Source organism: Ptiloglossa arizonensis, chromosome 9 (genome assembly GCF_051014685.1).
Source record: "Ptiloglossa arizonensis isolate GNS036 chromosome 9, iyPtiAriz1_principal, whole genome shotgun sequence".
Taxonomy (NCBI): Eukaryota; Metazoa; Arthropoda; class Insecta; order Hymenoptera; family Colletidae; genus Ptiloglossa; species Ptiloglossa arizonensis.
Window position 1 is genome coordinate 8,801,247 of NC_135056.1, and position 14,405 is coordinate 8,815,651.

Consider the following 14,405-nt stretch of genomic DNA (forward strand, 5'->3'; position numbering starts at 1 on the left):
CTATAGCAATCTCGAGAGTATAATTTCGATCGATCATTTATGCGATCGTACACGAGTTTCTCGCAAGAATTTTTTTCAACGCTCTCAGTTCGTCTAGAATGTTTAACTTCGTATTGTTACAGAAGAATGATTTTTACAAAGGTTAATAGCGACGAACTTTCTCAAAACCTTATATCGAGCATTCCAAAATTCTGCTTTCAACGTTCTCTTAGCACGCAATATTCTCGGTGTATTCTGCACACATATTTCACAACACATCATTATTTCCGTTCTGTTGGTTGAAGGAATTCAGTTACGCGTACATGGAACTTCTTACATCGGGAACTACGGTTACCTTTCAACGAGTCAATTTCGAACGAGACATCTTTCTTCGCGGTTTAGAACATTTTTAAACTTCCAGTCTCGGAAATGCTCAAACTGAACGATCGCAGCGTTGAATTTTTATTTTCTTTTATCAAGATAACACACTATACGTTCAATTATTGTCGCTATTATTATAAAACTACAAGCAATATAATAAATATAATAAAATACTTTCCCATCTATGTTTCGCGTGAAAGAGTGCCTGTTAAATATTTCTAAATTGTCCCAACGAGCCCGCCGATGAGCAAAATAACTTTGTCATTTTCTACGTTATTATATATATTCACATTCCTCTCTTCCCATATTTACAAATATGTATACGCCATTACTCACCGATACTACTATTAAAACATGCAATCGAGCATAAATGTGTAAAAAAAACTTGCACACACTGCTTAAAAAGAAGCTTACTCGTTAAAGGGTTAACCAAACACCTTCTACCACCGACGTCGTAGAGAAATCCGTAAACAGTCGGAGCCGGTACTTCCGAGCAATTACTTTATTCCGCGCAGAACACGAGCGCGCCGACTGAGAAAGTCGTTCAAGAATCTCAAAGGGGATACGTGTCTCGCCTCACGTTCGCGAGACTTTCAGCCGTTTCCGAGCGCGTCCCGAATCTAACGAGCTCCTTCATTGATGAATCGTATTCATCTAAGCGCCGCACGATTTCAACTCGATCTCGCGATCTAACGACGCCGCGTAATCAGAGCGCATCTGCTGGTGAACTTCCGTGGTGCTTTCTGTCACTTACTTAGCATACATCGCGACGTGGCGGACAGACGCGTACCATGACTCGAAACTCGTGGCTCTCTCGCGAACAAATACGGACGAAAGACGCGCGCCGCGTTAAGGGTACCACGGCTGAGCTCGTGCCGCGAAAGAGAACGCTGGCTGTGTTTGAAATTGTCGTGTCGACGGTTAACAGAACGAGGCTTCTGCCCGTCAGACGCCAACTCCGCGCCTCTAATTCCACGAGGCGAAGAAAAATCGATTTTTTCTCTCAGCTCTTCGCAAACCTTGAACCCATCATTTTTGTGTCTTGAATTACAAACGAAATCGAAAGAATTATACTCGATGAGTGAATATTGTTTGGAAGATGAATCGAAAACGATCGAAAATGTGTCGTAACGCAAGAGTAGGCAAGAAACGTTGGTGTTTGGTGACATCTTTACGAACGAAAAATAAATACGGTTCTGGAATTTAATGGTCAAAATAGAAGGTATCGGTAATGCAATTGTAGAGCGAGAAGGTGTAAATCGAAGAATTGGTGAAGTTACGAGACTCATTTGTGTTATTTTATACCTTTTCGTACGAACAACGCGAAGAATTTCTTTTCTAAAAAAAAGAACCGTACTAAATCGCTGCACTTACAAAAAGAATAATGTCGTAGAAAGTTGGACATTATTAAACAGTCCAACTTCTACCACCGCCACTTTCTTCTATTGTCAACCGTAAGAGAGATACGACCAGATCGAATTGCACGACTCACCCTATATACTGGAAAACTGTACGCTAAACTTTCAAGCTGTTTTGCCCGAAACAACATTTTTCAAGCTCTCCGGCGTAATATCTCGGGAACAAATGGACCGACTGACTTCAAATCTTACACACACATAAAGCAAGTGTCCTTCTATTGTTGGTAGTATGCATCATTGCCTCTATGGTACGGATACACTTTTTAGTTTCCGCGAAGGCTTTCAGATTACGCATCACGAGTAATACGCATTCTGTGTTCCGTGAACTCTTAAATCGTAACCGTTCTAACACACATGTGGGTCAACGATCAGTCAACTTATTAATTCGAGATACAGAAATTGCTTCCACGTACCTTGTATTGACCCAAATCCTTGACGCTGCAGGCTAATTTTACGTTACGTCCTGCTGACACTGTAATATTCCCTATTTTATCAACGAATTCAGGGTCGGGAACAGTGGTGACTGAAACAAACAATATACTTGCCGTTAATGTAAATTCTTTTTCCCTTTCTAATAGATCGTTCGATAAGTTTTATCAAACGACAAAACTTATCGAGCAACCTAGTACTATACTGTTCAACAAGTTTTATCGAACGACGAAACTTATCGAACAACCTAGTAAATATTTAACGAAAAGATCGATTCGTATTAAATTTCATTACCATAACCAATTGGTCATTTGAAACGATCTTTACTCCCTTAGAAACGAAAAGGGTGCATCTTTTATTCTCATCGTTCGGTTTTAAATCGAATTATTGGAAATTAGTTACAAGGTTATTACAATCGATTATAAAAATCGACAATGCGTTAATCACCTCGATATGAAAGAATCTAAGCGTACAATCGGAGACAAAATCGATTCGAGAACCCTATTATCGAGCGCTGTCAATTCTCCGAAGAACACACCAGCCGTCTTGGCATACCGAACGCGATGATCGTCGACGATGGCGTTTCACCCTTTCTTGAATCACAACGTCACGAATGCATCCGTGATGCGCGTGCGACTGGCTGCACTTCTTACGGAACTCAGAACCGAGAGAGAAGAGATCGATCGATCGAGAAACGGCGTCTACGTGGACGCGCGGGTTCCCTTTGAGTTATAGGGGCTCACCGGTCGGCCTGACAGCCTAGTTATTGAATACAAAATGCAATTTTTCAAGTCTCCCGCCGGTACATCTCGTCGCAGCCCGACCTGAGAAGTAACAGACCGTTCCTCTAGTGGGAGCTGATCGAATCCACAGAAGGATCTTGAGTTGCCCGTCCCATCCGACCGAGACGACCCATCCATTCTGAAATTCGCGATCGCGTTCCCTCAACGGTGAATAGCATTATTTCATGAACCGAGAACGCTATGTACGTACACTGTACAGCAGTCGGAACGAAGAGAGACGTTATTCGTGATCGAAACGAATTGTCGCGGTACTGCACTCGACCTTACAGAGACGCGAGCTATCGCGCGAAAGTTGAAAGCAACCTGTCCACTTTAATCACGATTACCTTTGGTTCGAAAATAAGTAAGGTAGCTGACCCTATTTTTGGACATTTAAGAACGCATACGTCGAGTACTAACAATATTTTACCAATACGTAACGGTGTGAGATACTGATTACACTGACACGGTTCTTGCCTTTTAAGAATCTATGAGTGATCTTTGGAAAGTTACACTCTGTAAATAAGAACCTGGACAGACGAATCACGGTATGCAGTTACAGAGAAAATATACGAAGCAGTGGAGAAAAAATAAACATGGAAAACAAGTACAAATTAAAATCGGAGAATAAATACAGATGTACCGGAACAAATGAAATAAATGAAACAAACAAACAAAATTAAAAAACAAAAAGAGAAACATAATTAGAAAATGGTCGCAATGGTGGAATGAAATTTTCGATAACCGAGGGATCTGTGTATACTCCTCAAGAAATATATAAATGAATAAATCATTTTAACTTACCGTTACTTCGATTACCTTGGTTCGATCTAACCGAATATTTTAACGAATTGATATTTTAAGCCATTATTTATACTACAACATTGTTACTAATAGTTTAAAGTATGGTCCTATGATAATTATTATTTATGATATTTGAACAATAAGATATTGCGAAATCCGCGAAGGCGAACGATTTCAGTGAATGTTTGTTCATCTACAAGATAGTTATTAACATTTACACATGTTCCGAGTATTAATATTGAAACATGCATCCTATTTATGGAATGTAAATCACATTAATTAGTTTACAGAAATTAATTTTGATCGAAAATCAAGGTAAAAGTTTGGTATCGATATGTTTTTCGATTTTCGATCAAAAATTAATTTCTGTAAACTAATTAACGAGTTACATTCCATGAGCAAGATGCATATTGGAACAATAATGTTCGGAAAATATGTAAATGTTAATAACAATTGTCTAGATGAACAAACATTCATTGAAACCGTCCCGCTTCGCAGATTTTGCAACATCTCGTTGTTTATTTATCATAATTATTAACAACTGTCACAGGACCATACTTTAAACAATTATTAACAATGTTGCAGAATAAATAATGGCTTAAAACATTAATTTGTTGAAATTTTCGGTTAGATCGACAAAGACAATCGGAGTAATGGAAAGTCACCTTCTGGGGAGGTAGAAATAGACCCTCCGGTTGCCGAAAATCTCATTCTCCCGGGGGCCCCCGAAGTGGACGGACGTCTCCAGTCTCGATATCTGGACCCTCCACCAACTACCATAGATGCCAGATGACCTCATGGTAACCGGTGCTGACCGCTGATAGGCAGTAGTCAGTACTGGCGACCAGTCTCCAATTCTTTTTTTTTACAGATCCATTTCTTTTCTTTGTTCCTATTTGCATGTATTTCCTCCTTGATTTTCTTTCGTATTTGTTTGTCCATGTTTATTTTTTTGTCAATGCCTCGTCTATATTCTTTGTTACTGCATGACTGTATTTAATCATTAACCATCTTTATTGTTTAGTATGCTTCATTTTCTATCATGCCTCGACTTGTTTCTAATTTTTCGATTCTTGATTTGTTCCTTTCAGCTAGGTACATCGGAGAACGAAGAACGAAGAACGAAGAACGAAGAACGAAGAACGAAGAACGAAGAACGAAGAACGAAGAACGAAGAGGACCGTCTCAACGCAGCCACCGTGGGATCTTTAATTTAGCTTTAAGCGTAGACTAAGGTAGTTTTAAGGCCGCCATGTACGAATATGTGTGTTCTGCCAAGCAATTATCGAATCTTTAGCTTCTTTTTGCTCGCTTGCTCGTATCTCAGTCCGGCCACCTCTGCTTGTTGCATAAGCAAGTGACCGGCCGTGGAGGAGGACCGAACGGTCGATCGCCGTCTCTTCTGGTGCGTCCGCTTTGAGAGAGAATATGCTGCGAACACAGGGGCAGGTGTTCGCACCTGTCCCTGTGGAAGCCCTTGTGCCACAAGACCCTCTCTTCGTCATCCTCCGTAAGTCAGGCCCACGCTCTGCGTGGCTCCTGACGCGGAGTTGGGAGAAACGGGGCACTCCACGGAGTGGACGGGGCGTCGCGCATATCCTTGAGAATCGGGCCCACTGAGGGGAAACGGGACCGACCTAGTAGGACCAACTCCACGGTTCGTGTCGCGTCTTTCCCAATTTTGCCTAATTTTTCCATAATGTAATTGCTTGGCAGATCTAAACGAAGAGATCGAAGGAACTTTGATTCCTTCCATCTCCTCTGTTTAGTGATTTCGTTTGTATTGCGCGTCGAGGGAGATCGATGGAACTTTGATTCCATCTATCTCTCTCCGGGTCTCCGCTCGCAGCAACCTCCACGTGGTGAGACCTGGTAATCGGTATTACTCGCGACGAACAATAATTCTTCGTCGCGGGTAGTACCGAGCTAATTGGCTGCGAATTTAGAACCTTGTATTAATGAAATTTGTGTTGATTGAAATTGATTAAGAAGTTTATCATAGTTTGATGTCCGGTATCCTCAGAAGTGTATGAGACAAAAGGGCGAAGCCTGAAGTATTAAAAGAAAAGTATATCTAATCAATAGTTTCATTTGTGTAAAATAGATAATTTTTTTCTTTAGAAGTAATGCTGCTAAGAATGAAACACACAAAACAAAATTGTAGAATAAACGTACAACGTTTCAATCCTGGTAAGAGTCTTTGAAGAATGCTCTTTATTCTTCTTCGAATTTCCACGAAATACAACTCCACGAAGCACGAAATCTATGTACCGAAAATCTGTTACATTGTCCTGGTTAATACACAACGTATCGCCGTTGCTATTAATATCGATTATTAATCGATAAAGGACACGAGCTATATATCGTGGGATGTTGGAAGGAAACTATAGGAATGCGAAAAACTAATACGAGTGCATCGACATGGAAATCCATATCGAATTTTAACGCTTCGAAGAACACTGTAACACCGGTGGTACATTCGAGCTGTTGAAGCCACGTGGCTAGCTTTACACCGTGTCGATGAGAACCGTGTCGTTTTTCAGACCGTCGTTAGAGTATTTCGAATTTGTCTGTATTTTCGAGAACTTGGTCAGGGCTGGAAAAAAATTAGCTAACTCTCTCCGAGTAAACGTCCAATCGTACTACTTTCAACTTGACGCATTGTAGACCTCTACGCAGCGAAAGGATACATTGCGGGACAGTTTCTTCGAACGAAGCATTTCGCAAGCTTCTTGCGAGACAACTGCATTCTGTCTCGGAGGCATTATATAACGCAGAAACCGCCCCAATTTTCATCTGTCTTAACACGCTTCCACATAAATAGAGTGGATGTCCTAATTACTACCACTTAAAGCTTGTCGAGTAACTTTATTCAATTATTTAACAAGTTACTTAACCCAAAGTCTCGTCCCAGATTAGAGCGTAAGATTGTTCAACGTCTCTTTGACTCGAAACAATTTTTTCGTACGATGAATCGATTACCAATCGATCGAAAATTTACAACAAAGTCCAATATCAGTTGAAAAGTTTCCACTCGAATGGAAATGATTCTTACACATCAGCGATCCAATTTGCGTAACAGATATAAGATGAATAACAAAATTACCTTTGCTAAATTATGACAATTCTCATACTTTTTTACATCGTTTACCACGGAAGAAACCACGCCTGTGTCTAAACAGACTTTGATTAGTCTGTAATTTGACCTTGTACAAATATTTCGAAAAAGAATTCTCTTATTTTATCGTACCTTTCTTAATTTCCGATGAAAGTTGTACTAACGTTACAAACGAGTAATGCTAAAGTTTCTCTGGGCCTTCACAGACCCTATAGTAAGACAAGGCTCGATAAATACCTCAATGTAAGAACGTAGTCGTTGAACCTCGTGGAAATTTTCCATTTGATAATTCACAAGGGTTGGTACCGATAATATTGATTCGGTATCGCTCCAATCGGTGCTTCACGTTGCCGGGAATGGCGTCGCGGGATCGAAAGTCTTTAAACGAATACAGAAGATTCTGTCTCCCCTGGAAATTCCTCTAGAAAATACTCAACGAACCACGAGGCCGATTTGCGAGGTACACTTACCGATTCCACGGCTTCTAATGCCCCTCAAAGTGCGGCCTTTCAAACGTTATTACGGATTACACGCAGGATATCGGTCCAAGGGGTGGAACAGGGGGATACGGATCGCGGGGTTGGAGGGAAAATGGGGTAGCAAAAACGAGAAAGATCGTTACGTCTGAAGAGACCCCACGCTCCAAAGAGTTTCTTTCCGTAGAAAGAGAGTACTACTTTCGAGTTCGAATGCGATTCTGCTAACGACCTATACCGTTGCACCTGCATCCATGCACCCTCCACGCCCACCTGTACATCCAATCCAACCCCGTAGAGACCCTCTTACCCTATGCAGACACGCAAAGACGCGTTCCCGGAATATTCCGCGCAACCACCGATTTCCCTACAAAACTTTCCATCCTTTTTCGATACCTCGAACATCGAAGCTTAAGTAATCGCAACGCTGGCCGAAACTTTCCGCGGAGAGGTTATTGCAACGAGCGTTTAACGTTCGAAATGTCTTCGAAATTATCGATTCAATGGTGCGATTAAAAATGGTAACCGATAGGGTCTATCTTATTCTAAAAGTAATTTGAGTAACCTTATTTTGTAATATTGGGTTGTTTGGAAAGTCATTTCGTCTCTTTTTTTTGGTGAAAATGAAACACGATTCTTTTAGAGTGTATGAACATTTTATTGAATTATGTATTCTTCATTTTGGAAAATGAAATGACTCCGAACAACCCAATAGAATTTTGTCCATTGAAATTGCACCTGTGCATACGTTTTTGAGGGTTATAGGTTGTTTAAATGAAGAAATAATCATGATAGGATAAAGTGCACGAGTTTTTGCTTCCTGTACAATGATTGTAGAGTTGTTATTAGGAAGGCCCGAGTAAATCTTCAGGGTTGATCCACTTCAGGGTTAAAATAATTTTGTGCAAACTGAAAACTTGCAGTCGATCGTTCGAAGAACGTGAAGACTATCGGTGGAAAATTCTGTTCGAAGGAATCTTGTCGAAACTATCGAGAAAGAGAGTTATGCGAGTCCTCGAACGAAGAAACTTGTCCTCCGTATTCCTGGTAGGATGGTTTTGCAACGTGCAAGCACGTAGAACCATTTTAAAAACAGGAATTTCTTTTCCTTTCGTTGTTTTAAACGTACTCGTGGTTTCTCTCGATAACAGCTCTTTGTTAATTATATTTGCAACCCTTTTTCTACCACCCGACGAGGATTAAAACGTTGAAGATTAAAAACGAAATGTATACTATATATATTTCACGAATGCTTGCACGTTCGTTTCGTTTAATATTTGCCGCCTGTAAATTTGCGAAACACGATACCCGTTTTACGGCTGGCCCTCCGTTTAAAATAAAATCTTACTTAAAACTGTACAATAGAAATTTCGCGACCCGAATAATCCTGAGAAGAAAATTGAAATTAAATTTTGCAATAACTTGGTCGCGAACGTCTCCCTCGCGAGGCGAAAACGTTTAAAAGTTAGAAATTAATTTAGAATTGTTAGAACGGGAGTGTCTTCAACTTCTCAAATAGGATTCCCGAGCTACAAATTTTTAATGAAACGGTTCTACCCGTGTACGTACATACGTATGTACCGCGCGGTGCGCACGCGCGCCGTGCAATTTCCCAACCTCGCCATTTACACGTAGAGATACTCTAATGTAGAAAAATTATATCAACCCGTTGGACACGGGACCACGTTTCCCGCGGAACGCGCCCACTTCTCTGAAGAAGAGATCTCATAATTAAGTCCCTCTGACGCGGTGTTAATAATTTTTTCAAACGGCTCACCGCGGCTTAACGAAGAATTATTAATTATAACACGGCGAAAGTTTCGTGGCGTGCTCCGATACTTTGATGCTAGTTTACGACGCCGGGATTCACGGCCGGTAGCAACGCCACTTGCTCGCAACCAGCGTCCATAAAAATAAATACACAATGGTGTCACCCTTTTGCGAAGAAAGCACGCACATTCCGGGCTCTCGCGTAGCCTAGATTTATACCGGCCGTATATACAGGCAAATAGACGGAACGAAAAGAAACTAGAGGAACACCGAGGGAGAAGGTGACTTTTAAAGGTGACTCCAAGTGACTCCTGCTTGCCAAGCGAACGGGACGTATGCTACTAGGAAATTCTCTTTGGGCCGTTGCCATCGACTTCGCTATCTGCCGAGACCGAGAGGTTCGGTAGTCGTGCTCGGCTACACGTATGCTGCAGTCGTGTGAGACCGCATTTCGAACTCACCGCCAGCCCTATCTTCACCACCTATCTCTCGCGGCCAGGCTCAACCCCGTAGCGCCACCGAGATCCTGATTTTCCCAAGTTCATAAAGACTGCGAAACTTTCCCGCGGAATCAAAGATTCGTGCGAAAGCACGCTGCCTCGAACACCTGCCTCGCGCGGCTCATTAAGGATACAGGTTCTCACAGATTATCGTGCCGCGCGTGCATCCATTTCTAGCTTGTTGCCTCGCTCGCGACACGAAATTTACTTTCGAGATTCACGGCTATCGGGGATCGAAGTTTTATTTCATTTCTTCTTTCGATTATCGTCGTCGATCCTCTTTAGATTCTTTTTATTGGGTTATTCGGAAAGTCATTTGGTTTTTCTTTTTTGGTGAATATGAAACACGATTTTTTTAGAGTGTCTAAACATTTTATTGAATTATATATTCTCCATTTTGGAAAACGAAATTACTTTCCGAACAATCGAATATATTTAGAGATTTAAACGGAGGATTTTATTTACCGTGGTTTGAACGTTTGCGAATCAGGGATGCAGAGATAGTTTATTCTGCGAGAGAAACACGGTTTTAAGTGCATAAACATTTGACGAATTCCCATTCTTCGGATTCTATTGTGTATTTTTTCTGGATGTACGTATAATAGTCCTGTAGATGTTTTCTAAGCAATTCGAAGGTGAAGAAAAATATTACGTTTGACGATTATCGGTACGTTTAAGTATCGGTTTTATTTTTTTAATTTGTACAATTTCTGCGAAGATAGTCCAGAAATTGTATGATATAAAAATAGCTACGATTTAGAAATAAGATTTCTTTTGAAAATAGTTATGCCCCTGTGTTTTGAAACACCTTGTATATTTGGTACCGGTACGCGATACCAATACTTTCGTAATTGGTACTGGTTCGTATCAATATCGTGTAAAAAGATTTTCCGCGGTTTTCCAGGTACGTGTACGTCAGAGACAGGTAAAATTGTTATATGGACAAAAATATCGAATAACGAACGAGTGGTAACGTTACTCGTTGAACAAAAATTAAAATTTGAATCGCAAAATGAAATATCTCGCAGTGCACAAATCAAAATTTAATTACTCGATCTATACGTTGGTTCGATCCGTCATCCGTTACTCCAATAAAATTTTGTCCATCTCTGACACCACTAATTACCTATATTCCTTCGTTATGCGACCGAATCGGTTCTCATCGTTGATAAAACTTTTGGAAAAAGAACGTTGGACGTAACAATAGCACGTAACGTAGATATACAATGCCTGAACTCTGTCTACCCGAATATTTTCCTTATTTAAAACACAGTGATATATTTCAGGAGATCTAAAGGTCGAGTTTGTTTTTTTTACACGAAACGACCAATTCTTATGTTCGATTTTGGTATTATAGCGAATTCTGAGTATAAAAATACCAAAGTACAATTGTCCTAAAACTTACCGTTCTTAAAATATTTTACTTTGTTCGCTCTATTGCTGATCTGTTATTTGTTCACATTCGAAATATCGAACATATCTTCTAATACTTTCCACAACGAAAGTAATAGGAATTTATATTCAGAATTCGCTATACTATCAAAATCGAGCATGAAAAACCGATTGTCCCATTTAAAGAAATAAATTTTACCTCTAGATCTCCTCCACGCCTCTATTTGTAAAAGAGAAACATTTTTACTACGTTATCTATTTCTTGAACCTTGCAACTTTTATAAATAACGTTTTCGAATAGTGTTTGAAATAACGAAGATATTCTGAACAGAGTTCGCGAAACACACTGTACATTCGGCACAAGTTTTCGATACTTTTGCAATAGATACTGATCGATATTAATACCGTACGAACCGATTCTCTGCGGTTCTCCACTACACGTACATTCCCGTCCAAACTCATCGGAAGCGAACTTATTGTAGTACCCTGAGGAATATTCCCCCATTTGATATTTTACATCGTAAAAGAAGTTGGTAACTCTTGCGGCGGACCTGCTGGGACGAAATATTAAAGGGTTACACTACTTTTACAAAGAGAAAAGAATCGAAATCTTTTGTACGTAAAAGGATAGCTCGAATCCTTAAAGACAATATAAAAGAGGTCGCATCTAGAAAGTCGTATTAACGACAAAAATATGACACACCTACAGCGAGAACTATATTTCTTCGAAGCTAAGTTTTACCAGACAATTTTTATGAAATTCGATACTAATATTCTTAATCGCCCTACCTCTCGTATGCTCTACAATTTTTTTTTCAAACAGTTAGTTTTGTTCAAATACCGTAAATACTACGATTTTATAAATTTTTTAAATTCTTGAACGTCACACGATGGATGAATACTTTGAGGAACAATCATTTATCTATTTAATCGAAATAAAAAGAAAAGGAAAGAACGTCATATTCTAACGTAACAAATACGTTAAACGATGACAAATATTTTTCAAAAGCTGCTCGTATACATCATCCCTAGAAATAAAATTCTTTCCAATCGAGCCCATAGACTATCAATATAACAAATTCGCAAAAGTATCCGCTGTTTGATTTTCCAGTTTTCACGCATTCGATCGATGAGGGAAAATAACAGAAAAATTTTACATTTTTCTTCTATCACTTGTACCGTCTTCTATTCATTCAACAGCAGACAAGTATACAACGAAATTTATTGGATTGTTCGGAAAGTCATTTCCTTTTTTTTTTTGGTGAAAATGAAACACGATTCTCTTAGAGTGTGTAAACATTCCATTTTGGAAAACGAAATGACATTCCGAACAACCTAATATTTCCTCCAAACCTTTCCAATTTTATAACTCCCTGTACGGTACACCTATCTCTTCCCGATGCGTGTCAATTCGTCGCAAGAAATGTCCCCGAGGCTAGTGTTAAAACACGCGTTGTTTCATCCATTGTTACCTACGAGAAGTTCACCCGTAGTTCCCAGTTACACGATGCGCGATCGAATCTGAGAAAAGAACCGCGAGGCGAGTATCGCGCGGCTTGACATCCGCCATTGGAAGTGTAATTCAGGCAAGAATCTCCGCGCTCTCGTTACAGAGCCTTAGGCCCCGAAGTATTAATTACGCGGAACGAAAAGTAGACCGATTCGAGGCGCGTGATAATTGGTACGATGCCCGAGTATCGGCTGTCGTTCGAATTAACGAGCGCGCCGGGTAGAAGCGGTCAAAGCGACCGTGGAAGAAGGGTGCTCGTGGAGGGGAACCCCTCCACGGCACCTCCACCGACCTCGATGGCGCCACCCCCGAGGATCCGCCGGAAATCGCTAAGAGCTCCGAACAACCGGAACGTGACGCGCGACGAGACGCGGACGATATCCCGCGCGTCGCTAATTGGAAGGGCCTTGAGGAAACGAAAACGAACGCTACGACGACGGGAAAAGCTGAAACGAGGAAACTACGCGGCCTGGCGCACAAAAGCGTGCTTCTCGCGCGCGCCTACGTGTGCCCCTCGGCCCGTCCTGCCCTACCTCCCTCCCTCCCTCCCTCCCTCCCTCCCTCCCTCCCTCCCTCCCTCTACATCCTACCATCCGCCCATCCACCGCCCCTCTTCTACACCTTCAGTACTCGGTGCGCGCGACACGCTCAGGTGATTAAAGACCGAGAGATCCCTTCATTACGGCTCGAGTGGCCCCTTCGCGAATTTTAATTAATATCTGTCACGGTCGGGCGATCAACGCGCCGAGAATCGTCAGTTGCGTCCCGATACCGACGATCGACACGGCACACCGGGTTTATTAATCGTTACGCAACGAGAAAATCTCGTTTAGTAGCTGTCTAGTCGCTACTTGTCTATTTCGGTGCAATCTCGACTCGTTACCGATACGATTCCGTTACCCGGAGAAGCGAACGGAATGAAATTAACGTACGAGTGTACACAGGGTGTACCAATCGTCACCGGTCGATTTGAATTTCGCGCTGGTTTCAAAACGTCGAACCGATCGATCTGATATTTTACGCGGGTCGTTTGGACAGATGGGAAATCAATCGTGGAGAAGTACACGGGGAAAGGACGAGTGAAAGTTATTCAGGCGTATTACGAAATATCGCGATCTTTAACGGTAACGATTCGCGAAAATACGAACAATTTTGGGAAATGATCGGTGGTGTATAAGAAAAAAACTAAGGCGGTCATTTGGAAGATATCTTATTCCGTTATTAACTCCCAAGTTTGTATTTTTAAATAGAAAAAAAATATCAAGATTACATAAACCGTCTGTGTTTTATCCCAAATGTAAATCGACCGGTGATGATTGGGACAACCTTTATAATACACAAAGATCGTACCGAGTTTCCTGTAGATTTTTATCGGAAAAATCATTCTAGTCAATTTCTTCCTTTTTTACCCTTAACGATTGAGATTACTAGTAAAGCATAAAAGATTGCACGCTATTTCCAACAATATATGCAAAAAATTTCAAAATCGACTTCTATTCAATTTTTCTAGCTATACCACTGTTCGACGAGCAGATGACGGGCGATCAGCGCGCCGAGAGTCGTCAGTTGCATCCCAATACCAACGACCACCACGGTACGCGATTTTTTTTTAATTATCACTCAACGAGAATATCTTGTTTCTCGAGACGATCGCGCGTCTTTCGCGAAATCGCGAGTCTCTCGCGAGGGGGTGTGCTCGTGTTCCGGTTGAATTGGTGATTAGACCAGGGACTCGAGAACGTTCGGGGAAATTGGGAGAACGTTCTCGAGAGCGTGTTTCACCCGAAAGCAAGAGTTGTTATTGTTCGAGAGCCACGGCCTAATTCTCGTCGCAAGATCGACCGAA

General features: G+C 41.2%; 1 protein-coding gene across 2 annotated transcripts in view; it reads right to left on the reverse strand.

Moving 5' to 3' along the window:
- Positions 1-14,405, reverse strand: part of LOC143150886 (lachesin) — a 452,222-nt gene that overhangs the window by 327,755 nt on the left and 110,062 nt on the right. For both annotated transcript variants that reach the window (XM_076319439.1, XM_076319438.1), the window contains exon 2: positions 2,192-2,301. In XM_076319439.1, the coding sequence (XP_076175554.1) occupies positions 2,192-2,301 (110 nt within the window). The remainder of the gene's footprint in view (positions 1-2,191; positions 2,302-14,405) is intronic.